At 37.7% G+C, this 25,015-nt stretch overlaps 2 protein-coding genes across 4 annotated transcripts in view; one reads left to right on the top strand and one right to left on the bottom strand.

Moving 5' to 3' along the window:
* The first annotated feature begins 2,199 nt into the window (after window positions 1-2,199).
* The window catches only part of CCNH (cyclin H), a 41,209-nt gene continuing 18,393 nt past the window's right edge, over window positions 2,200-25,015 (top strand). Inside the window, exons 1-10 of one of the 3 annotated variants that reach the window (XR_015768187.1) lie at window positions 2,200-2,507; window positions 4,594-4,716; window positions 7,033-7,106; window positions 8,330-8,540; window positions 12,159-12,322; window positions 15,935-16,005; window positions 18,493-18,604; window positions 20,601-20,676; window positions 21,212-21,302; window positions 22,321-22,433. Coding sequence is in view for 2 of the 3 variants with exons in the window: in XM_028114535.2 (XP_027970336.1) it covers window positions 2,391-2,507; window positions 4,594-4,716; window positions 7,033-7,106; window positions 8,330-8,540; window positions 12,159-12,322; window positions 15,935-16,005; window positions 18,493-18,604; window positions 20,601-20,676; window positions 21,212-21,250 (987 nt within the window). In the remaining variant the exon portion in view is untranslated. Of the gene's footprint in view, window positions 2,508-4,593; window positions 4,717-7,032; window positions 7,107-8,329; window positions 8,541-12,158; window positions 12,323-15,934; window positions 16,006-18,492; window positions 18,605-20,600; window positions 20,677-21,211; window positions 21,391-22,320; window positions 22,434-25,015 lie in introns of those variants that run through there. The other 2 variants (XM_028114536.2, XM_028114535.2) reach the window with 2 other exon arrangements.
* Window positions 23,720-25,015, bottom strand: part of RASA1 (RAS p21 protein activator 1) — a 104,125-nt gene continuing 102,829 nt past the window's right edge. The window contains exon 25 of the mRNA XM_028114533.2: window positions 23,720-24,599. Coding sequence (XP_027970334.1) covers window positions 24,516-24,599 — 84 coding nt within the window. The 3' untranslated portion in view covers window positions 23,720-24,515. The remainder of the gene's footprint in view (window positions 24,600-25,015) is intronic.

Here is a 25,015-nt window from a genome sequence, read left to right as displayed (position 1 = left end):
TGACACAATTTAATAACTGCAGCACAATAAAAGAGATTGTGTTTACTTAAAAACTCTAATCTTTCCTGTTAACATTCACTTTCTGGGTAGTATCTAACGAAATAATCTTTGTTTTCAAGTTTTGAATATTCCTATTTTCTAGAGAGTATAGATTCTGTCAGTTTGTTTAGTTTATTTGAAACATCTTCATCTGGTATCAGGGAAATTGTAATTTAACTGGGGTGGGAAGTGGAGGGGAATTGACCAGGCACTGATAATTTTGAAATTCATTTCTCTCTATTCTTTGAACTTTTACATAAATAAAATAACAAGCATGGAGAGAAACACTTGCTACTTTTTCGTTGGAATTGGACATGGAACTAGGTAAAGGCACCCAGTTCTAAGTCCACAGTCTGCCTTCCACTGTAGAAATAGCACAAGGAATAAACTTGTGCTCAATAAGCTCAACAGGGGAATGTCACTCAGACATAGTGACTAATGTAGCATCCAGCCTGCTCACCTTAAGAAGAAGAAATCATATGTGAGCCTTAATGTTAGGGCATCAGTAACAACTTTATTCTGTAGCTGATTAATTTAGATACAATTCTTTATACATCCCCAAAATATGGTCAGTGTTAATTTTTGTAGGCTAAGATTTGTTACAGGTTTAAAAAAATAGTTACATCATCAACACCAGCTTTTTCATATTTGTCTTCCTAAATGAACTCTGACACTGAGCAATTTTACTATTACCCCTGTGGAAATCCTATTCTTCCATCTCTCCCAAATGCCTATCTTTGGGTTTCCCTTTACGTAAAACTAAAGGAGTTGTCAAATGCCTTTCAGAAAAACAAAATAAAAAGAATTGACACAGTATACATAATTGTCATGGGTCAAGTCTAATGTACATACTAATTTATCTGAATCACCTCATTTCCTATCTTTTGAAAACTTTGTTTTTCCTTTAAAATTATTCTTCCCCATTACACAATATTTTAGGGTGCTTACAATCCACTGGACTCATAACTTGCCATGTCCTTCCTTAACATCATCACATTTTCTCCTTTCTCTTTTTTTAGCCAATGTACTAGTCCAGATTACTAACATATGTTCAAGGACTGTCTGGATTTCCAAAGTTATAAACTACAAATATACAAGTTTGAGGAATTCAAATAACTGGCAAACTCTACCTTCAACTATATCTACCAAAATGAAAAAAAAAAAACAAACTCTCCCTTAAGCCTCTAAAAACATTTTCATAGAACACAGAGTTAGAGATACCCTGCCACCTCTTTTTACCTATGTAAATTTTACCAATGTAAAGACCCAAACTCTCATCTCATCTCTATCTGATTTTTGTTTCCAGAAAAACAATTTGCTGTATGTCAGTTCATCTTTCTAACCTGATGTATGATGCACAGAATAAGGTGTGCCTAAATGGGACAAATAACAAAACCAGTAAAGATTTTTGGAATCAATGTAAATTTTGTATCGCAAACGCAATTTGGAAAATACTAGTAATAAAAATTATAAATCTCTTCAGTATTAACAATAACTTATTGCAAGTCTCCCTTGGGGCAATAATGAAGATAGGAATTCAAGAAAATCCTAAAGTTACCATACATAGTGCTTCAGATATGGAAATGGGGTAAGATTGGCTAGTAATCCACAGATGGGGAGGGAAAAGATCACGGAAAAAGGATAGGGTCACAGTCGTGGTAGAACAATAAAGAACAATACATATGCACTGCTTCTGGCTTTTCGACCAAGTTCCATGTTCTCTGAGGTCCTTGATTTAAATGTTCCTTCCTTAAAAGTTCCCAGGAATGCTTCTGCCTTAGGACCTTGACTGTTCTATCTGCCCCCAAATCACCCCCCACATGACTGATAGGCCTACTCCCTCAACTCTTTCAAGCCTTTGCTCAAATGTCACCTTTTCAGTGAGGCGTACTCTGAACAGTCTGCTTAAAAATTGACAACTTCCCAGGTCCTTTGCCCCCTTCAGTTTACTCCACGTAAATTGCCCGTGTCCGCTTCCAGGAACCTCACCTTCCCCCCCTTTTGGACAACCCTGCCTGGCGCTTCTCCTTTAAATGTTGTCGGGAAGGGGCGGAGCTAGGGCCCAGCTTCACGGAAAGGAGGAGCGTATCCGTAGGCTCCGCCCACTTGCCTGTTGGGCGCCGGCGGGACGGACCCACGGGATGTTCTCCTCTTAGTCCGCTCCGGAAACGCGACCGCGGACGGAAATATCACGTGATCTTAACGTCAACGCGCCCGCGCCGGCCGAACGGACGCCCTCGCTTTCCGCGGGCTGGCGTTTGTGCTTTAGGTGCTTTTTTTTTTCCCCCACGGTGTTGTGGCGTTTGCGGTCTTTTTCTCCAGACTGTCGGGGCCTGCTTTGGGATTTCGCGATGTACCACAACAGTAGCCAGAAGCGGCACTGGACTTTCGCCAGTGAGGAGCAGCTGGCACGACTGCGGGCCGACGCCAACCGCAAGTTCAAATGCAAAGCGGTGGCCAACGGGAAGGTGAGCCTCGCGGCCGATTCCCTGTCCCGGCCTCTAAACTCTTGAGCAGCTGCTGCCTGTCCCCCTTGTCTGTCCTGCCTTCCCTGGAGCTTCCGCACACCTTCATCTCTGCTGCCCGTGCCTCTGCGGAGCGCCGGGCGTTTTATTTAATCAACAGGCGAGTACTTTGCCAGGTGTAGTGGGTACGGAGACCGACAACGCCGTTAACGTAGTCGAATGGCAGAGGAGTAATCAGCAACATGGCGAAGAAAAGACTTTGTAGGATGCTACCGTAGTGCGGGACCAGAGCTTTTTGTTAGTCAAGAGGATATGGGATATGTCGGGGAAGGCTTTTCCCAGTAGTTGATTGAGAGACGATGGGGAAAGGACGTTCCAGGCCGACAGAACCATAGGTGCAAAGAGGTCAGAAGTTTTAGGGTTGCAGGGCGGCTCCGTGGAATGCTTCGGATCGTGTGACAGAAGCTCAATACAGGTGCTTGAAAGGCTGGAGAAGGTATAGGCCAGGAACTTGTAAGCGGGAAGTAAGGAGTTTGAGCTTATAATGAGGAGGTGGGGAACCTCTGAAAGATTTTAAAAGGGGAATTAGCCTTTCAGCTTCTGTTTTAGAAAGAGACCTCAGAAAACCTGGTGGTGAATGGATCGGAGGGGCAGGGTAGAGGCAGGGAATCAGGAGACCGTCAGTACAAACCAAATGACTGAAGATGGTTTAGACTTTGATCCTGCCAGCCAAGACTTTCTGTTATAGTTCCCACCGGTTTACTCTTCTTTCCCAAGTTCCACCACCCATTCTAGTACAAGCTTTCCTCTAGCAAGTATTGCATGTTTCAGACCTACTGGTACTGAGCTACTTTACTTTCTACGTTTAACTCACGTCTGTTTCATACTGCCTAATTTTTGTGCCGTACAAAGTAGTACGGATTGTGCTGGGTACCACGCACTGTTCTGAGCATTTAGTAAGTGGTAGCCCATTTAATCCTCACAACTATCCCATGAGGTAGATGCTGTTATTATCCTTGCTTTACAGCTGAGGAAACTGAGATATAGAGAGGTTGAATAACTTTTCAGGACTGCATTGCTGGTAAGTGGCAGAGCCAGGATTTTGAACTCATTGCTGTTCTAAATCATAATGCTGTGCTGTCTCTGTAAAATCAGTTTGTATTAGTATTAGTTTCCTTGGGCTAACATAAAAAAAATTAGCACAAGCTGGGTGGTTTAAAACAACAGAAATTTACTGTTTCACAATTCTGGAGGCCGGAAGTCTGGGATAAAGTTGTTGTCAGAGTATGCTCTCTGCAGTTTTTAGGAGAGAATCTTTTCCTCTTACAGCTTCTGGTGACCCCAGGTGTTCCTTTGCTTCTGCCTCCATCTTTACATAGTGTTCTCTCTGTGTTTGTATCTTTCCATGTTCTTATTATAAGGATACCAGTCATATTGGATTAGGAACCCACTGTACTCCAGTACGACCTTATCTTAACTAATTACATTTGTAGAGACTCTATTTCCAGATAAGGTCACATTCTGAGGTACTGGGGGGTTAGGATTTCAGCATACCTTTTTTTTGGTAGTCATAATTAATCCAGTAACACTGCTTAGTAGATATCTGTTGTAAAACTGTTGTATTATTAACCATCTAGTGTATTCTGTGGAGTTTATAAAGACAAATAGGAGGGAATATTTTAAGAGTCATAATCATCCTTAAGACACTTGTGATTTTTTACCTCAACCTCTGTGACTTAATGACTGAGAAAGGGATGCTGGAAGCTTTCCAATGACAGTGTGTATCTTCTTTTTGATTTATAATTGACATCAAACTTGTGAGCATATGCACACCCTCTGTCATGATTCTTTTTACCCTAATGAAGCACATGTCCAGCTGACATTCTGAGAAATTGTGAAATGATGGTATAGTTTTTGTTTATCAAATATTTCACTAAAACTATTTTGTGTAATAGCTCTATAAAGAGAAAAATGACGTATGGTATATTTCCCTTTGGTTGGAGATACAAACTAAACTTAATCTGGACAGAGAAAAGTATTTTAAGATTATTCATGTCATTGAACTTTTGTTGTAACTTTTGATCTAAAGGTTCTTCCAAATGATCCAGTCTTTCTTGAGCCTCATGAAGAAATGATGCTTTGCAAATACTATGAGAAGAGATTATTAGAATTCTGTTCGGTGTTTAAGCCAGCAATGCCAAGGTCTGTTGTGGTAAGTTATGATAGTGATAAAGTCCTTTAGCTGACTTCTGAAATCAGAACTCTTCTAAACGTGTAACTCAGTTCTCTATCCACTTTAGGGAAATTTATGTATTCAAGTTTTTGTCAAGTTTTGTATTTTTTGATAAATTCCTTAACTTAGGAATTCCTATTACCATTTCTTTTGGTATTTCATTTCTTTTCATTCTCATTTCATTGTCAAAAGAATTTTGAGATCTGCTAGACAGGTCGTGACATCCTCATTTCATAGAGAAAGAAAAGATTACTTTCTCTCTGGGTTCTCAACTAATGAGCAATAGAACCGGGAGGAGAACATATACCACTGCCTTGTCAAGTCTGACAGACACGTTTGAAATAAGTCATTCATTCATCATTTGTAATCAGACGCTCCAGCTAAAACTCCTGCCATAGGAAGCTTTTAAACCTTGATTAGGAGAAAGCTGGAGATTTATCTTTGGGTAAAAAATTGTCTTGTGGTTGTTTCAGATGTATGATTCTGAGGACTTCATTTCTGTGGGTGTGTTTACTGTGGTGTGGCAATGGTGAGGACAAACAGGTAGTTTGAATTTTGTGGCTGTAAGGACTTACATGCACTATCCTTGAAATTGTTGCTTTAGTATGTATTCTTGTTTGTTGAACATAAACTGAGGTTGAAAAGCTGAAAGATAAAAGAGGATTATAAAACATTTTTTCATAATTATCTCACAGGTTTGCTGTGAAGATTAAATATGAAAGTCTGTCTTGGGGCGCCTGGGTGGCTCCGTCGTTAAGCGTCTGCCTTCGGCTCAGGTCATGGTCCCAGGGTCCTGGGATCGAGCCCCGCATCGGGCTCCCTGCTCCACGGGAAGCCTGCTTCTCCCTCTCCCACTCCCCCTGCTTGTGTTCCCTCTCTCGCTCTGTCTCTCTCTGTCAAATAAATAAAAATAAAATCTTTAAAAACAAAAAAAAGTCTTTTAAGTTAAAGTCTGTCTTAACTTTTAAAGTTATGCAGAGTGAATAACTTATGACACAATAGAGAATAACTCCTAGGAAAAAATCTCCATTTTTAAAGTTGAAAAAAATTGAGGTATATTGAAAATACCAAGTTCAAAAAAATACTCATAGTGGGTTTTTTTTGTTTGTTTGTTTACCTGACCTTCATCTGAGAAATGAAAGATTTAGGAAGAATTTTAGATGGACTTAATTAGTTTCTGTCTGCAGATTTGGTTCTGTGCTTTTCTGATAAAAGAACTATAATATAGTTTTTTTCAGATGAAGAAACTGAATTCTTGCATAAACTTCTTTGTGGAATTTGTCTTATTTATAACTGATGAACTGTTTTTGTTGTTTAGTTTCACATAAAATGACAAAGCTAAACTTTTTTTTTTTTAAAGATTTTATTTATTTTGAGAGAGAGAGAATGAGAGACAGAGAGCATGAGAGGGAAGAGGGTCAGAGGGAGAAGCAGACTCCCTGCTGAGAGGGAGTCCGATGTGGGACTCGATCCCGGGACTCCAGGATCATGACCTGAGCCGAAGGCAGTCGCTTAACCAACTGAGCCACCCAGGCGCCCCAACAAAGCTAAACTTTTTAAAAATATTTAAAAGGAAACTTCTTTCTCTCGTAAAATAGATAAACGTCTATTTCATTGGTTCTAGCCAAATGATGTGGTGGTCAAAAGTACAGGCAGGTCTTAGTTGAATCCAGCCCTGTTCCTTCTTTTATGTGTGACCCCAAATAAGACAGTTAACCTCACTGATAGTTTCCTTCTCTGTAAAGTGGTGATAGCAGTACCTCACGAAGCTGTTGTAAGGTTTAAAAAAAGATGATAGCTTGGTGCTTGGCACAGAGTCTGGCTCATGGGATACAGTCAGGTCTACTCTTTAGTTTGGCAACATGATCATGGTTCTATCACACAGATTCAAAGTGGATTTAGAGAGAAGGCTATTGCCTGTTAATTCTGTCAGTGTTTTCACAAGATTGGTTAAGCTGTGAATATTTGTATGTTTCTCCTTGATTTTTTCTAATCTAGTTGGTGTTTGTTGCTCTGAAGTCTAAAATAAACACACATAAACTTTAAAATTAAGTCAGTGACCATAGGAAGGGTAACGAGGGTGGGCGAGGAAGGACAACAAAGGGTCTTTTGGCTGTGGCATTTCCATAGTAATTCATCATAATTTATTTGATGAAAGAAGAATTAAGAAGTTTTAGTATTTTGTATGGGTAACTTTTTAAAAAGAAACCTTTGCATAAGTAAGTTTAAAAAAAAATATTTTTAACAAAGTTTAATGTGTGTGAATAGATTCTGATAATGTATTTTTAATCTTAGGGTACAGCTTGTATGTATTTCAAGCGTTTTTATCTTAATAACTCAGTAATGGAATATCACCCCCGGATAATAATGTGAGTATAATTCTAATTTATTGATTTTCATTTAAGAAAACCTTTGTGTGGACAAAATGACTTCCTAATAAAGGGTAATCTAGAGTTGCGTCCTCTTATGAACTTATACTGTCCTTATACTCCTTATAGATCTGGTCCCTCCCTTTCATACTGATGGCATCTGAACTTCAACTCACCCATACTCAAATCCTGTTTTTCTCGAACTAACTTCCCTAATATCTCTTTCTGTTAGTGGCACATTTCTTCTCTCTGTTCCTCCAAGAATCATTTGTGGTACCTCCTCTCCTTCTGTTCAGTCGGTTTACAAGTCTAGTAGCTCCAGATTCATTTCAAATGAACAAAGGTCCATTAAAAATAAAGACGAAGCTAGTATGAGACTCATTAAAGAGCCTGCTGTCAGTCACATTGTCCCTGTTTATTTTCGCTTTCATTTTCTTTTCTACCAGTCTAGGTCAGGCCTTGTTACTTCCAATCTTGATTTTTGTGGTAACTTTATTTCTAGATTCTCACTCTGAAATTTATGGTAGTAGGCATGAGAGTTTCATAGGTTACTGAGGTAATAATCTCTGTCAAAATGCCTTCAGAGACTTCACTGATGGCCTTCCACAGTGTTCTTTAACCTACCTTTCTTCCCCTGCTTCCCATCCTTTCTTCCCAGGTATATCTGTGTATACGGTTGAGTTCTTCCATCTACATTTCATGACTCTCAAAGTACTCTTACTCTTCAGTTATTTTTCTAGATATTTATGTTGAACTATATGAAACTACCATTAAGTCAATAATGGTTGAATGCTGTGGCAAGATTATACAGTTCAGGGGCGCCTGGGTGGCTCATTCGTTAAGTGCCTGCCTTCGACTCAGGTCATGATCCCAGGGTCCTGGGATCGAGCCCCGCATCGGGCTCCCTGCTCCACGGGAAGCCTGCTTCTCCCTCTCCCACTCCCCCTGCTTGTGTTCCCTCTCTCGCTGTGTCTCTTTCTTGTCAAATAAATAAGTAAAATCTTTAAAAAAAAAAAAAAGATTATACAGTTCATCCTAATTATAGTTTCCTAAGGGATAAAAAGTTTGAACAGAAAACTTTTTTTTTAATAAATTTCCTGCAAAGTCTAGCATAGTCACTTATAATATTAGGCAATTTTAGAACTTACTTTTAGCAATAAAATATTCAGATATTTCTTAAAGTATGTACAGATCCCATTCCTGTCCCTTATTTTTGCCTCTAGGCTCACTTGCGCATTTTTGGCCTGCAAAGTAGATGAATTCAATGTATCTAGTCCACAGTTCGTTGGAAATCTGCGGGAGAGTCCTCTTGGACAAGAAAAGGCACTTGAACAGATTTTGGAATATGAACTACTTCTTATTCAGCAACTTAATTTCCACCTTATTGTCCACAATCCTTATAGACCGTTTGAGGGCTTTCTCATTGATTTAAAGGTAATCTTTTTGATATAAAAAATAAACCAGTAGGATGTACACCTTTGCTATCGTTCTTTAACCAGAAAAAAATCAACATTTTATTATAACTTGTAATCATTCTAATTGTTACAACATAAGCTTATCTAAAACCTGAGTTTAGTTGGACCTCTAGTGCTATAGTTCTCAAACTTCAGTGCCACTTGGAACGTTTGTTAACTCAGATTGTTGGGCTGCAGTTCCAGAGCTTCTCGTTTAGTAGATGTGCAAATCCTTGTCCAAGCACTGTAATGAGGACCACTGTCAATTTAGAGTAATGCTTTTGGAAATTTAAGTTAACTCTTCTAACTCTGAAGTTAGTATACTGTCATGGATTTGATTTAAAGAACCACATAAATTCTTGTTTTTAACTAGAAGATTGCTAAGTGATTTCTATTTTTCAGTGCACTGTGAACCTGAATCGATATGTAGGCATCAAAAATACAAGGAAATAAGCATTGACAAAAGCAACTTAAGTTGTTTTGTTTGGGCCCTGAAAGGGGACTTGGATAGTGTAAGTGAAGTCAAAATGGAAGTCAAAAACTGGTTCATTTGTCTCGGTTGAGTGGCAAAATTTGGGTACGTACCCTATACCAAAACATTGTGCTTGGATTAAGACGAGAACAGCCTCAACTCTCATAGGTCTTACAGTCTAATGGGAAAGGTAATCATATATCCAGTGTGCTAAGTGTTACAGAAGGAAAGATATTAGAATACTTTAGAACAGGATGGCAGATTGAGAGGAAGTGAAGACAGTTGTGAGAAAGGGTCACTTAGAGTGAAATTCAGAGCAAGAGTAGGAATTAGGTAGTAGAAGAGCATTCCAATCAGAGAGACTTCTTTGGTCAGAGGTCCAAATTCAAGAAACCATGGTGCACTAAAGAACCTAAATAGAGCTTAGAGATAGAGGGGGAGGACTGCCACGGAGTGCTGCCGGAGTGGAAGGTAGAGTCTAGACTGTGGAGGTGATATTAAGGATTTTGAATAGAGCAGTGGGAAACCAGCGGAAGGCTTAAGTCTGGGCAGTGGCATAGTTTGGTTTGCAGTTTAAAAAAAAAAATCCTGTTGGCAAACTCTTGCATCAGTCTGTGTCGGCTGTTTATTGCGCATACGTGTGTCAGGCATAATATGGAGAATAGATTAGAATGGATGAAAGGATACCAGTAAGATGCTGTTAAGAGTAGTCCAAGCAAAAGATGGTGGTTGGTTTGACTTAACAGTGGCTGTGAGTACAGAGAGAACTTCCTGGACTTACGAGATACTAGTCAGAATCACTAGAGCTTGAGGATTGATTTCATATAGAGATGGAGAACAGAGGAGGAACCCCCAGGTTTCTGGCCTAAGCATATAGGTAATGGTGGTTCACTCGCTGATAGAGGAAACACTGGCATAGCACAGATTCGTTGATGGTGGACGGGCGGGGGTTGTTGAATCTGCTGTGGGACATAATGAATTTCCAATTCCTGCAAGACATCAGGTGTGTGTGGAGGTGCATGAAGATGGCGAAGCTATAGGTATAGATTTGATTATTGTTGCTCCTGGAAAATTTAAGGTGTATTGGCCGAAAGAACCATTTAAAGGGTAGTTAGAGAAGGGCGCCTGGGTGGCTCGGTCAGTTAAGTGTCCACCTCTTGGTTTCGGATCAGGTCATGATCTCAGGGTCGTGAGATTGAGCTGCACGTTGCTCTGCAAGAATGGAGTCTGCTCGAGATTATCTCCCTCTCCCTCCACCTCTGCCCTGCCCCTGCTCTCAGGCTCACTCACTCTAAACAAATTATTTTCAATAAATAAATAAAGGGTAGTTAGAGAAATATAAGAAGCTATTAAGGAGACTGAAGAATATCCAGAGAGATAGGACTTTCTGGAGAAGTGAAGTAGAATACTTTTAGAAGATGAGCGCAGGTCACTCTCTAATGCTGTTCAGAATTCAGGCAAAGTAAAAGCAAAAGGATAATGTTTGCTGGATTTAGTGCCAGAAGGGTCATTTGTGATTTTTGTGAAATTAGTCTCCATTGAGTGTGGAGGAAGAAAGTGGATTGGAGCCAGCTGGGGAATACAGGTGAGAAGGTGAGAAAAGAAGTATTTGTAACCTGGATTAAACAGTTTGATTTTGAAGTGGAAAAAGATGATTGAGAAGATGGGGGATCTCCTAGAAATAGATGAGAGATGGTTTTTGTGTTTTGCTTTGTGGAAGAAACTGATGTGGAGTGCTAGTAATGAGAGAAAGCTTAAAGGAGGAAGTGAAAAATAAGTAGCTCAAGTTTCTCTTTGGAGTAAGGTGGAAGGGACTGGCATGGGATTCAAAGCAAAGTAGAAGAATTGGCCTTGAGAGAATAAATAGCTCTTTGAACAGAGGGAAAGAGGAAAGCATGGGTTGAGGACAGTATTATGCCTAGGGATTGGTGCTGACGGGAAATGGAGTGTCTTTCTTTGTTAAAGGCAGGGATCATTTACAAAGAGTGATGGAGTTGCTGAAAATTATCAGAGACATTGAGACAGGTGGAAAATGTTGAACACAGTCACTAAAAAATGGGAGAACAAATTTTCTATGGAATATTATCATAGCTAGGCATTGTTGAGAGCCCTCCTGAGGTCAGTGAACTTGAATTTATAGTAATAGTACCAGACCTCTTGGTGGTATTGTTTTCTGTTGCAGCACCCAGAAATGTGGATATAGTTACAAAGCAGAAGATGGCTTGATTTCAGCCATTGTTAAAAGTTTTGTCTGAAATATGTTGTCAGCATATGGGCGCAGGGAATTCTGGAGGGAAATGAGGATCAGCGGACATTGGTGAGTAGGAGCAAGTAGAGGGATAAGGGGAGAAGGGACCAAAGGTTCTGAGGAGGAAGTCAGGGAGTAGCTGTGAAGTAATTGAGCAAATATACTGGGGGAAAGGAGTACCTTGGGCAGAGTGGAATGTCTGAATTTGTCATATCAGAGGTCAGGTATTTCAGGATAATAAGACATGGGTGTGACTGTACAATTGACTCAGAGTATTTTGTTTAGAGTATAGAAGAGATTTCTTAGTGCCTTGGGACTTGAATGTGGATATCTGAAATAGATCTGAGGGTTTAGGATCTAGAGTTTAGTATAAGAAGAATTTTCAGGGAATATGGGCTCATCCATATTTCTTGGGCATATTCTAAAAATAATTCTGTAATCAAGCCAAGATCCATTTCCATTTATTTCTTCCCAAAAGTAAACTTTAAGTAGCAGGAATTTCAAATCTAGAGGAGGTGGTGCTTAATCAACAGAGACACCCAGGCACCTCTGGGGTGTTATTTTTTTTTTTTTAAGATTTTATTTATTTGAGAGGGAGAGAATGAGAGATAGAGAGCACGAGAGAGGGAAGAGGGTCAGAGAGAGAAGCAGACTCCTTGCCGAGCAGGGAGCCTGATGCGGGACTCAATTCCGGGACTCCAGGATCTATGACCTGAGCCGAAGGCAGTCGCTTAACCAACTGAGCCACCCAGGCGCCCCCTGGGGTGTTATTTTTAAGAATCCTGTGTTAAGCATTTTCTTGTTAATATAAATATTTTTAAACTATTATTACTGCATTAACTCTCAGAAGTGATAACATTTGCAAACTTTCTTTCTAGACTCGCTATCCCATGATGGAGAATCCAGAGATGTTGAGGAAAACAGCTGATGACTTTCTTAATAGAATTGCATTGACGGATGCTTACCTTTTATACACACCTTCCCAAATTGCCCTGACTGCCATTTTGTCGAGTGCATCTCGAGCAGGAATTACTATGGAAAGGTATTAATCTGTGTTTTAACTTTGATCAGACTCAGATTCAGTTTATCCCTTCCTGGAGACTGAGTTTTTTGGTTTTTTGTTTTATTATTATGTTATGTTAATCACCATACATTACATCATTAGTTTTTGATGTAGTGTTCCATGATTCATTGTTTGTGCATAACACCCAGTGCTCCACGCAGAACGTGCCCTCCCCAATACCCATCACCAGGCTAACCCATCCCCCCACCCCCCTCCACTCTAGAACCCTCAGTTTGTTTTTCAGAGTCCATCATCTCTCATGGTTCCTCTCCCCCTCCGATTTCCCCCCCTTCATTCTTCCACTCCTGCTATCTTCTTTTTTTTTTTTTTAAACATATAATGTATTATTTGTTTCAGAGGTACAGATCTGTGATTCAACAGAGACCGAGTTTTTAAGTGAGATTCACTTTGTGACTATAGTCCTTCATACGTACTGTGGTTGGGAGGGGGTTGGTGAGGGCGACTGAGAGAAGAAATGAAATGACCTTTAATATTTTTTTTAAGATTTTATTTATTTGAGAAAGAGAGAGCGAGAGTGCAGGAGTAGGGGGAAAGGGGCAGAGGGAGAGGGAGAAGCAGACTGCTTGCTGAGCAGGGAGCCCAATGCAGAGCTCGATCCCAGGACCCTGGGATCACGACCTGAGCCGACGCTTAATGGAGCCACCCAGGTGCCCCGTCTGCTTTTAAAGAAATCTTTAAAAATTGAGTGTCTTTGAGCTGAGAGGATCCATTTTATGACTAAAGTAGAAGTAAATCAGGTGATTCTCGAAAGACTGATAGAGTTGTCTGTAGAGGGTGAATGTAGAAGTTTTGTGAACTGGTAAGCAACATGCACACAGCAAATATGTCTGCCTGGTTTATCATTCTGCTGTGGAGCAGGCGTGGCATGTGGAATTCAGTGAAGATCTACTGAATGAATAATGCTTTAGGGAATGTCCAAATGAATTGCATTCGAGCTGTAGACACCTATAGCTGATGCATAAATGCACAGTGAGAACCAGGCTTTGCGATAAGCCCTTTACCGGAATTAAGTTTACTTGATTCTTTGGTGCAATATCTTGTGCACAGATAAACATTATTTTCATACTGATTTGTAACTCAAGCACAGGCTAGTAGCAAATTAGATTTTGTAAATTTTTATAATTTCTCTATGACCTTTGAAGTTCTGCCTGATCTTATTCCTAGAGAAAGATGATAAAATTTTCTGAACTTAAAACTTTCTCCATGTTTGTAATTCCCTCATCCATAATTTCAAAATCCATGATAATGGTGGTTAGCAAACATGAACAGATGTGATTTAGTCTTTATTCAGCTTAATCGGAGTGTTTATATGTTCCCTTACAGAAATATGAATGTAACTGGTCACAAGCTACTTCCCCAGATATCACTGGACTGTTGCACATCTCATGGTACTTTCCCTAGGTTCCTTTTCCAAAACATGAACAATTTATGAATTTGAAAACAAATGCAAGATTAGGGAATGTGGGCTTATGTTTAATTTATGATATGCCTCTTCTTCACAGACACAGCTCACCAAATGTACATAAATGTATACATTTAACCCCAAAGTGATCTATACCTCCATTTATTTCACTAAGCAAAACTTTATCAAGTGCTGTCTCTGTACCGTACACTGTACTGTTAGAATGAACAAAGCTATCAATCCTTGTTCCAGTTAGGAAAGATAGCCAGCAGATTGTTGATATCTGTGGAGTTTAGGTGTGAAGGTTCCATTCTCTAAGAGAAGAAAGCCTCTTTTCCACAATTCAAATAGCCAGATGTTTGATTAATCTGTTGAAGCATCAGGTCTGATGCAGCATATATGCAAATTCCCCAGTGGTGAGATTCTTCTTATGTAGATGGAAAGGGATGAAGTTTATGTCATCTTGGAAGTGTAGTTATAATTTCAGATAGCCGAAACTGAAATTGTGGTAACTTGGGCTCATGGCAAATTAAATACACTTTTGAATTTCCAAGGGACTATAAAGAGTTGGGCTTCTTTTTTTTTTTCCTTTGAGGAAGTACTTGTAAATCATTTTTTTTTTTTTTTTGGTGTGTGTGTATGTGTGTGTGTGTGTAAATCATTCTTCTGATTTACTTTGCAAACTTTGGGGACACATTGGAATTACCTTTACATTTATTGCTGGTTTCAGAAAGGGAAAGCTCTTGTGCTGTTATATTCTGGATGATGCTTTAGGTTAATACTTATAGGATGTTCTTTTGTTAGCTCTGAGTTGTCTTCTTTTTTACTGGATTTCGAGATTTATTTTTCATCTCTTAGTTTGACTTCTTAAATATTCCTGCTTGCTTATGGATTTTTTTTAATCAAAATATTAAAATTCTAATTCAGGATTGAGATTGAGTTGGTAACTTAAAGACTCGTAGAAGTAGAGTCTGGTCAGCTAACTCTTAGAACCAAATGTATCACTCTTGATGTTAGGAAGTGGAAAAGAAAGAAAGAATAAAAAAAGACAAGAGAAGATGCCAAAAGTGTGAAAGGTTTTAGGGAGAAAAAGGAAAGGAAAAGACTAATAGTTATTTTGAATTACTGATAACCAGAAATGTATAAATTGTTAAGGGAGTTGATTTTTATATCTAAAACTAATTCCCATCATAGATGATGAAGTTGTAACACCAAACTTAGTTATCAAAATTTACGTAGTATCATTTAAATAATCTGCATAGTTTAAAAGATAGCAACAAAATTTCCTAAAAAAATTGTTGTTAACTGTACTTCACCATTTATTCATTTTGCCATTTTTCAGAGAAATTAATAATTTTTTTGCACTTGTGTTTGAAAGATTACTTATGCCTTCACAGTTTGTTCACTTGGGCTTTATCAATTATATATAAAGTTCAGAGTAGCCAAAATATTTAAGTATAGAAATTATTTTCATGCTATCATTGGTTCTGAGAAAAACAGATAATTAGGCTTTATATCCATTTATGGAAAAGTAGTAACACTTTTGATTTGGATTCTATGCATGTACGATTTAATAGGTTTGCAGAGCATGAGGATATTCTTAACTGGTTTGAATACCTATTAGTCCCAAGAGGAGCGCCTATCGTTAACTTGATATTAAGGGGAGAGAGAATCCTTAACGAGTACCATGTTCCAGCTCTGCTACTTCCTAGCTTTATATGACTTTGGGCAAGTTACAAGATCATGACTTCTCTGTGCCTGTGACTCAGATTGCTCAAATTGTTCAATTGCTCAAATTGCTTAGATTGTAAAACAAAGTTAGATTCATAGTTTATTATGTTAAACACTTAACAGTAGTAATAATCAGAACTTTAAATGTTTTCATAACCATTTTTTCTCTGAAAGCGTATATATTACAAAATTTAGGCAAATTAATTTGAACATTAAACATCTTTTAAACTAAGTTGTATTAAATCCTTAAGACTGTAATAGTTACAGATTATTTAACTTTTGTGGAGTTCAAAGTATTGTTATTTGATACTTTTAAAGTAAATTAATTTTAAAATTGTCCTTGATGAAATGAACGTGGGGGAAACTAATTTATGATGTCATATTTCTCAAAGATGCTATATGTGTTCAGATTAAAACTTTTTTCCTTTCTTTACCAGTTATTTGTCAGAAAGTCTGATGCTGAAAGAGAACAGAACTTGCTTGTCACAGTTACTAGATATAATGAAAAGTAAGTAAAACAGGACACTATGTTCTTCTGTTACGAAGCTACTTTCTAAATATCATCTTGAAGTTTAACTTGAGATATATAGATTGTTGTTTAGATTTACTTTCATTGACTTAGTGGATCATGGAGGCATGAAGGATACATTCACTGGTGGAGAACAAGTAGAGCACTCATGAAAGGAAGTAGTTTGTACACATAGAGAACTTACGAGGAAAGCGAAAATCGATTCAGAAAGAGTTAAGATTTAAAACAGTCCTTTTGAAGTGTACACAGATATATGAAAGGCACAGGAAAAGATCTAAAGGGAACCAAATTAAAGATAATACTTAAATTTGGAGGGTTTTTTGTAATCAGCTATAATTAGTTAATACACGTTATTTGCTAGTCATGTTGATATTACAAAAGCCGCGGTTCTCCACCGGGTGTGATTTTTGCAATGTCTGGGACACTCTGGCTATTCGAACTTGGCGAGGGGTGAGGGGGGTGGTTGGCTACTACTGGCATCTAGTTGGTAGAAGTAAGAATGCTCCTAAACATATTATAATTCAGTGTAGCCCCTTGATAGGCTGAAAAACGGCTCCCCAAAGATACCCACGTCCTAATCCCTGGAAACCGTGAATGTTACCTTAGAAAGTCTTTGCAGATGTGTTAAAGTTGAAGATCTTGAGATGGGGACCGTATCCTGGATATCCAGGTAGGGTAAATGCATCACAGGAGTCTTTATTAAAGAAAGGCAGAGGGAGGTTTGACACAGAGAAGGCAATGTGATGACAGAGCACAGAGAAAGATTTGAAGATGCAAACCTTGAAAATTGGAGTGATATGGCCACAAGCCAAGGGATGCTGGCAGCCACCAGAGGCTGGAACGGGGAAGGAATGGATTTTCCCCTAGAGCTTCCAGAGGGAACAGGGGTCTGCTGACATTTTGATATTGGCCCAGTGAAACTGATTTATTTCGGGGCTTCAGAACTGTGAGAAGAGAATCCATTTCTGTTGTTTCAAGCCTTACTGAATTTAGAGTAATTTTTAATAGCTGACTCAGAAAAACAAATACAGCCCCTCACAACAAAGAATTTTTCAGCCCAAACTTTCAGCAGTGCCAATGTTGAGAAACGCTGTCTTAATGGTTGAGTTCAAGATTACTCACCTCTCTCCTTTCTTCAATCTTGCCTGTGTGTCACTGAAGGCTCATGGCTATTAAGCTTTAGGATTAAAAGTCAACTGTGTTTGTCCCCCAAACTTTTTGTGCTGCTTGTCCTTGTTAACTAAATATGTAGTTGAAATACTGGGTAAACCAATACAATAGATTAAAAATCATTATCTTGGATAAGGGTAGTAAATGAGGGTACTTTTTATATGTTTTATGTTTCAGAAGGTAAGATGCTTCAGGGCATGTAAATATCATTTCTTGATTCTCTGCTTGTGAAATGATTCTGAGGGCTTCCTTCAGTTGCGAGCGATGGATTTGTGATTTAGGAATCATAAAAGTGTAAGTCTTCAGTTCAACCACCAGAGGGCGCACTTCCAAAGCTAACTGTGATTTGGCCAGAGACAGTAGTTAGGATCATGGAATTTAGTAGGTAAAAGGAGCCTTCAAGATAACCCACTGTGCTTATTGTACAGCTAACAGTTTTTGACTGATTTCTTCTCAGTTCCTTTATTTTATTCCACTTGTTGTAACGTGAAGTAAGAAAAGCTCTTGACAAAACACTCAGAGCTTTAACAGTATTAAGGTACCTTATTCATCATTTTTTGGAACAAAGATATTAAGCCACAAGTATTAATTCAGTTGAAAACACTGCTTTGCACGCCAGCAAGCTCCACCTATTTGGCACACGTGGCTAGCTAATAATAAGGCCTGGATCTCTCACCATTCCCCTAAAAATTCTTGAGATTTATGTTCTTTGGTTTATTGTAGTTGAATAACATAAACAGACCAGGGTAGAGGACATGTTTGCAATTGTAAAGTCACTGACACAGTAGTTTACTTTCAGCCTAAAGAGAATATTGTTTTCTTGGTGATGCTTTATCGTATAGGTTCTGCATTTTGTTGAAGCAAAGGATCATTGACACATTTTTTACTAAGCATCTCCCTTTATTACATGTCATGTAATAATGGTTTCCTTTGTAAATAAGAAGCACAGTCTTTGGGCCACTAGAATGTTACAAATACAGGTGGCAGAGAACAAAGGATGTTAAACCTGAAAAAGAGACCATGGTGGGATTTGGAAAAAATACTTACTAGATTGTAGAACATGCTTCTTTTTATGCTGTATATGATATGGGCTAAGCAACAGACAGGTATAATTACTTGAGGTATGGTATTCATTGGGTTTTAATGCAGAACATTGCAAATCCTGGTAATAATCACATTTCAAGAGTTTTATTTATTGTTCCCATAATAAGATGGGGAAATACTCAGCTCCCTTATGGGAACAGGACTTTTTATTGTCTAGGATAACTAGGATAAATCTTTTTTATCTCCACATAGGTATGAGAAACTTGGTAAAAAAATATGAGCCACCCAGATCTGAAGAAGTTGCTATTCTGAAACAGAAGTTGGAGAGATGTCACTCTGCTGAGCTTGCTCTTAACGTAATTACGTAAGTAGATGGGAGTGTTATTCATATTTATGAAACATGCAAAATGCGGGACTACTTTATTATATACTAGCTCTCGTTGCAAAGCATGGCTTAGCATAGAACTTAAAATTGGTAGATCTCACTCGTTGGTTTCAGTGGTAACTCACAGAAATGAGAGTGATACAGAGAAGTAAAGAAATGTTGACTTGAATAAGTCAAAGTATTGTAGCACTGATTATATTCTTTTCACATTGATTTTGAAATGTGCTTAGACCAAGGGTTGGCAAACTCTGGCCCACAGGCCAAATGTGAACTACTACTTTATTTTGTTTGTTTGTTTTAGAAAGACTTGTGCTGGAACAGAGACATAACAGTTAGTTTGCATACTCTGTGGCTCTTTTCACGCTGCAGCAGGAGTTGGGTAGTTGTGACACAAACGGACTGTATGGCCTATGAGGTGTAAAATATTTACTATTTGACCATATAAAGAAATTTATCAGCCTCTGGATCAGACCACTGAACTGGTAATCTACCCTTCTAGCTAGGTAACTGAATGGTCCATAATCCACAATTTCTAATTGCCAGAGTACCTCTTACTCCATCTAAGTTTCTATGTGCTTTTTGTACTGTGTCAAGGAAATACTGCATCTCTGTGAGTACTTGGGAGGGGGCTTTTCAGACTGTCTAAAAAGGACTTTTTTTTTTTTTTAATCCAGGATAAAATGCAACAAATAACAAATTACTAGAATGAAATAGACAAAATACAAGCTGAAATTTTATTAGATTTCAGTAGTCAGAAAATTAATCGATGGAATTGCTCTAAAATTTCCTAAACACAGTCTGTTTCTGTACTTTACCTTATTGCAAACTGAAAATGGTTCATGGCTGGTCCGTGGACCACGCTGACAGGCACTACTTTAAGACAAAATAATTTGTTTTCTGAGTCTTTAAAATCCCTTATCTTTCTTTTTCATTACACACTTAACTATATTGTCATTACTAAAGTCAGTACAGGTAAACCAAAGTTCTCTTTGACCAAAACCCAAATCCAGCTGTGACCTCAGAGGTAGTATCTAGTTGGTTTACAGTTGCCAGTCTTTTCTCTGCCTGTGTGTATGTGTGTATGAAGTAAGTCGTTTTTTCTCTTTCTTAATACTTTCATACATATTGTACAACTTTTATGGTATCAGTCTGTAACTCTTGCCAGTCTGGGTGAGAAAACAGTTATCACATTATTACTGTATTTTAATTTGTATTTCCCCTATTACTATGAGGCATGGATGTTTCCAGTTTAACAGGCATTTGTATTTCTTCTTCTGTATTGCCTGCTTACAATCTTTGTGCAGTTTTTGGTGTTACTTTCCTGATTTGTAGTTCTTTATATATTTTATATACTTGTTTTTTCCTATATATCCTACAGCTGTTTTCTTGTTTCTTTTACCTTATGGTATCCAGGAGATTTGTGTTCTGTTTAATGCTTTTACATTTGAATACCTTTTCTTAACCTAAAATTAATATTTATTTTGCTTTGTGTTCAGCAGTTAAAACATTTAAAATTATTTGTGAATTGTGAGGTACACATCTCATACTAACTTTTTTTCAAATAAAAATTCAGAATTTTCCTGTTAAACATTCATTGTAGATTAAATTCCTGTATATACGTCGTTGTTTTTTGCCTATCTGCCCTGATCATTGATGCAATTAATTCTTTCTAATACACACTTTAGATTACTTTAGCTTTTATATCATAGTGTTTTGATGAAAACTGGGACAAGGGCCCCATACTTTATTCTTTCAGATTCTTTTTGCTATTTTTGCAGTCTTGCACATCAGTTACACTTGACAGGTTCCATGAGAAATTTTATTAGGATTTTAGTTCGAATTGCATTGAACGTAAAGATTAATTTGAAAGATAATGTCTTCCTCTCCATAATTCATCTCTTTCCATCTACTGCACCTTATTTTATAGTTTCTGTTGCCAGTTTTAGATTACTTATTGATGGCTGCTCAATTACAGGAAGAAGAGGAAAGGCTATGAAGATGATGATTATGTCTCAAAGAAACCCAAACATGAAGAGGTATGTTCTCCAAAGGTAAATTTTAATTTATTCTTCTTGTAGAATGGTCTGACTATACTGTTAAGATTTTATTTTTCCAGAATGCAAGCATTACAGAAGTGTGGGGTTTGAAGCCTTCATTTTTGTTTTTTGCATCCTTCTTTTATGTATATTGTCTTGTTATTATGGGACTTTTCTCACTTCTTACCCTGTACTGAAGTGGTATGATAGTTAATTGATGAAGAATCCTTCCTACGGTTATAACATGCTAAATTTCTGCTCTGTTTTTGACTCTCCAAGGATTCTTCTCTTACCTTTTTCAAAAATATTGCACCTTACATGTCAGATATACAGTAAGGTCACAATTGTAACCTTTACTCCTGTCAATTGGTGTAGTCTTGTGAGACCAAGCCATATTACTGTTAAGATTGAACTATTACAGATTTTCCTGGTTTATTACCTTCCTGTAATCAGAGTAAAGGGAGAAAATTTTCCAGAAAGGTAAGGAGGTAAACAGTGCTGTTATGCTTCAGTATATTGTTATTCTTACTACGTTTTTTTTCCTTCTTAGGAAGAATGGACTGATGATGACCTGGTAGATTCTCTCTAACCATTTGAAATTGACTTTCCAATGCTAACTAACCAACAGAAGGATGAAGCAGGTCTGGCATTTAACTTTATTGAAAAATGAAATAATGTGAAGGCATCAAATATATTAAACTTGCTTAACTTTTCGATTTGTTATTTAAATTTTGTGTTTTTTTTTCCCCCTTTCAGGATAGCTTTATGTGAATTAAAACCTCTGAAAGGAGCCAGAATAGCACCTGGTTTAGATAGTCTTGCCCCATCACGACTAGTATCAAATCAGTCTTTCTACAGTAGTCAAAGCTGTAATTAATTTGCCTATATTTTAAGCAGCAAACCTTTTTTTTTTTTTTTTTTTAGGAAAAAAGGCCACAATACAATAAAACCGAGTAATTAGTTTTAAACATGCTAGTTTTTTTGCCCTCTAGAAACCTTTACAAATGCCTTCTCAAATGTCATTGTGATATACTTAGCTTTGTTGTATGTAACTTCTGAACTACAAAATGCACTTCAACTGTTAAGTGCTTCAAGTGAAACTGTGAAAGCTAGTTACCCAGGGTAATCATAATTAGTATTTGTCCTCAATTAGTTGCCTGAAAACATTACCAGATAAAGTCTAAAGAAGAAATCAAATAAACACGCAGTCTGTCTTGAATAGTGCTCTAGATAAAAAGATTAAGTTGCTGTAGGTCAGCAGATAGTTGCAAATTGTATATTCAGCTACAAGACTAACACATTACTCAGGTGAATCCATATAAATCGGTGTTACAGTTAACTTACCAAATATGTTTAAGAAATCAGATTGAAGTGAGTTGATATAAAATGTAACTGCTATGGTACTAAAACACTTGGGTATGGATCTTGGCTGTCTATTTCACTTCGTGACTGGTCAAGTTCTAAAGCTCTCTGCCAGTTTCCCAAGGTGCAAACAAGGAAAATAATGCCTACTTTTCCCTGGATTAATGGAACTAGTGCTGGCATATACTAAGTGTTCAATAAGTGTTGCATATTAATAGCATTTGTTAGATATTTAATTGTGATCTTATTCGGTTTCTAAGTTGGAACCAAATTATGAATGTCTTTAATTTTTTCTAGAAAACTGGGTTGCAGGAATTCTGAGAAACTCTGTAGCCCTGTAAATCTGAGTTTGATGGATACACAACTGTTCTCAGTGTCAATGCATCCCAGGCTGCACTTAGCATTAGAACGTAGGTACCATTTTAATTCCATCTCAGTATGTGAGGGCAGTATGTACTATATGTATATCCTAATAATTCTTTACATTTCAGGTTTGAAGTTTTTGATTTAGTTCCTTCTCATTGTGGAATGAGGAATGAAATTAATGAAGTATGATTTTACAAACATGGACTGGAAGAAGCCAAAGTTGACAATCTTCCAGTGCAGTCCAGGTTAAGTAGCAATGCTGCTAGCCTCTAGGCAGCGTTGCAGAGTGTCCATAATTTATCTTGTTTCTCTTTTAAGTCCCTAAGCTTTGGTATCAGAGCAAGGTCCACATTTTTTTTTATTTTTTTTTTAATAATTTTTTATTGTTATGAGTCTCCTACCAGCCCCATTAAAAAAAGTTTGAGTTTTTATTTCATGTTACTGCAAGGAGTACAAAGGTAAATGACACATTTCCTATTCCAGCTTAAGAGATAAAAATGGCATTAAAATATAAAAGGCAGAAGAGGAAATTTCAGCCTGGAGAATGGTGGATGATTGACAGGTCAGTGTGGCTGAAGACTGAGGGGTTATTAGTGGGGGAGGATTAAGTTGCCTAGCACTAGAATTTGGACCTCTTTGGATGGTGTTGAAATGTTTTTGGAGCTGTCACTGGTCCATATCCCTTCCGCTCTAGCCTTTATCCCGTAACTCAAATGGGCTACTGCCATAGTAGTCCAGCTGTAAAGCAGGAGTGAGGGAAAAGTAAAGTAATGGGAACTGACACCAAGGGAAAGTAGCACAGGAGAGCAGACTGGGTGTTGGTTTGGCTTTGAACATCACTGTTCACCTGTCTCCACAGAGGTAACAGCCTCTAAGAGCTTAAAACTTTGCTATGCATCAATCTTCTAAATCCCTGATTTTTTTTTTACTGTAGAAAATGCTTTTCTGCCATGTACTTTTTTGCATGCCTTCTCTCTCTGCATAATTATGGGAGGGAAGGAATTGATACTTTTCTTCTCCCTGGGCCTTGCTCTGGTACTAAATTTGAACTGCCCCCCCCCCCCCGAGGAGGAGGAAAATAATGAAATTGAATGCTTAGCTGTATTTAGACAGGAGTAATCAATTATTCAGGATATCCCTTGGCTTTATTTTAACTTAAACCCTTGTGAATACCTCACAAAAATACATATACAGAAGCAAATAAAACTATACAAACTAAATATGCAGCAGATAGAACAAGTAGTCAAAAGTTCAAAGATGGGTAGCTGTGTAAAAAAAATCAATTTGGAAATGAGTACTTTCAACAAAAGCATTCCAGATATTTTTAGACACATAAAGTAAATCGATAATCTATAGAATGGATGAATAGGTAACATGCATTGATCAGTACGACCAATAATATTTATTGAATTCAAACTATTTACTGTTGTAAACATTTAACGAAAGCATCATGAGATCTAAATACAGTCTTTGACAATTCCAACAAAATAAGTGGTATGTTTAAAAAATAAAGCTGATGAGCAGTAGATCCATTCTATATATTTTCTTTCAACAGTTCCAGCAAGAGAAATAGCACAGTATTTTTAAAAAGTATACAGCAAAGATTGTTCCTATTATAGTGGCAGACTCTGGAAACTGTAAATAGAAATAGTCACTGAACAGTCAAACGGTCGTATTCCTAATCAGGAGGAAGTTAAAGTCAGCAATCCAGTTATACTCAATTGTCAACAGAATCCTTTTTCTTGTCAGTTGATTTCATAGTTCTTTTTCCAAGACAGCAAAACTTTGGCAATTGGATGTATTGAAAATATACTTTCCAAGTTCAAGGTTTACAGTCATAGCATTTTGTTGTGTGAAAGGTGATCTGTACACCAAGGCTCAGTCAGAAGTTGGTAAAGATTGATTCCATATGTGGAAAAAGTGCAAATTTCCTGCACAGATAGCTTACAAAGCTGCTGGCACATTTATTCACCAGCAGAATCTTGGATTTTTGTTTGCATAGCTCACACATCACTGGAATGTGGAAAGGTGTGCTATTTTTTGGCAAGAGCAAAGGAGACATTATACTGATATGAATTACCGTGTTGGGCATGCTGAATCCAAGCAGGATCCTTGGGCGAAGGCTGCTACCTGACATCGTTAGTTTTTGTATACTGGTTTTGTTTTTGTTGAAGCAGTTCTGTTATAGCCAGAAGCTTTTTCAGTACATGCTAAACAAGGAAAAACAGTATGAAAATAATAAATGAAGGAAAGTTCAGTCAGAAGTTTCAGGAAACCTAGATTTTGTAAAAAGAACGTTTCTATTCAGTCCTTGACTCAATATTTTTGGTCAGGATACAATTTTTGTACACTAAATAGAATTTCCATTTATTTGCCATTTTCATATCTACTTAGCCCCATAAGATCATGGAAGAAATAGGACTACACTGGGCCTAAAATTAATTAGGCCAAATTCTCCAATAAGAATTTCATTTTTTAATTTAAGGCAAATCATAACAAACTCAGCCCCAGTGTAGCTGGAAGGCATTATATATACCGTGGACACGTAAGTAGGCCAGTGGCACATATTCTGCCTAAGCTGCTAAACTGATTGGAAGCTTAATGAAGCCAGAAGGTTATCTAAACT

Source organism: Eumetopias jubatus, unplaced genomic scaffold (assembly GCF_037043125.1).
Source record: "Eumetopias jubatus isolate StellerSeaLion01/CBP00866 unplaced genomic scaffold, mEumJub1_p1.0 scaffold_5, whole genome shotgun sequence".
NCBI lineage: Eukaryota > Metazoa > Chordata > Mammalia > Carnivora > Otariidae > Eumetopias > Eumetopias jubatus.
Note: the sequence above shows the minus strand (reverse complement) of the source record. Positions and strands in the feature narration are given on the sequence as shown.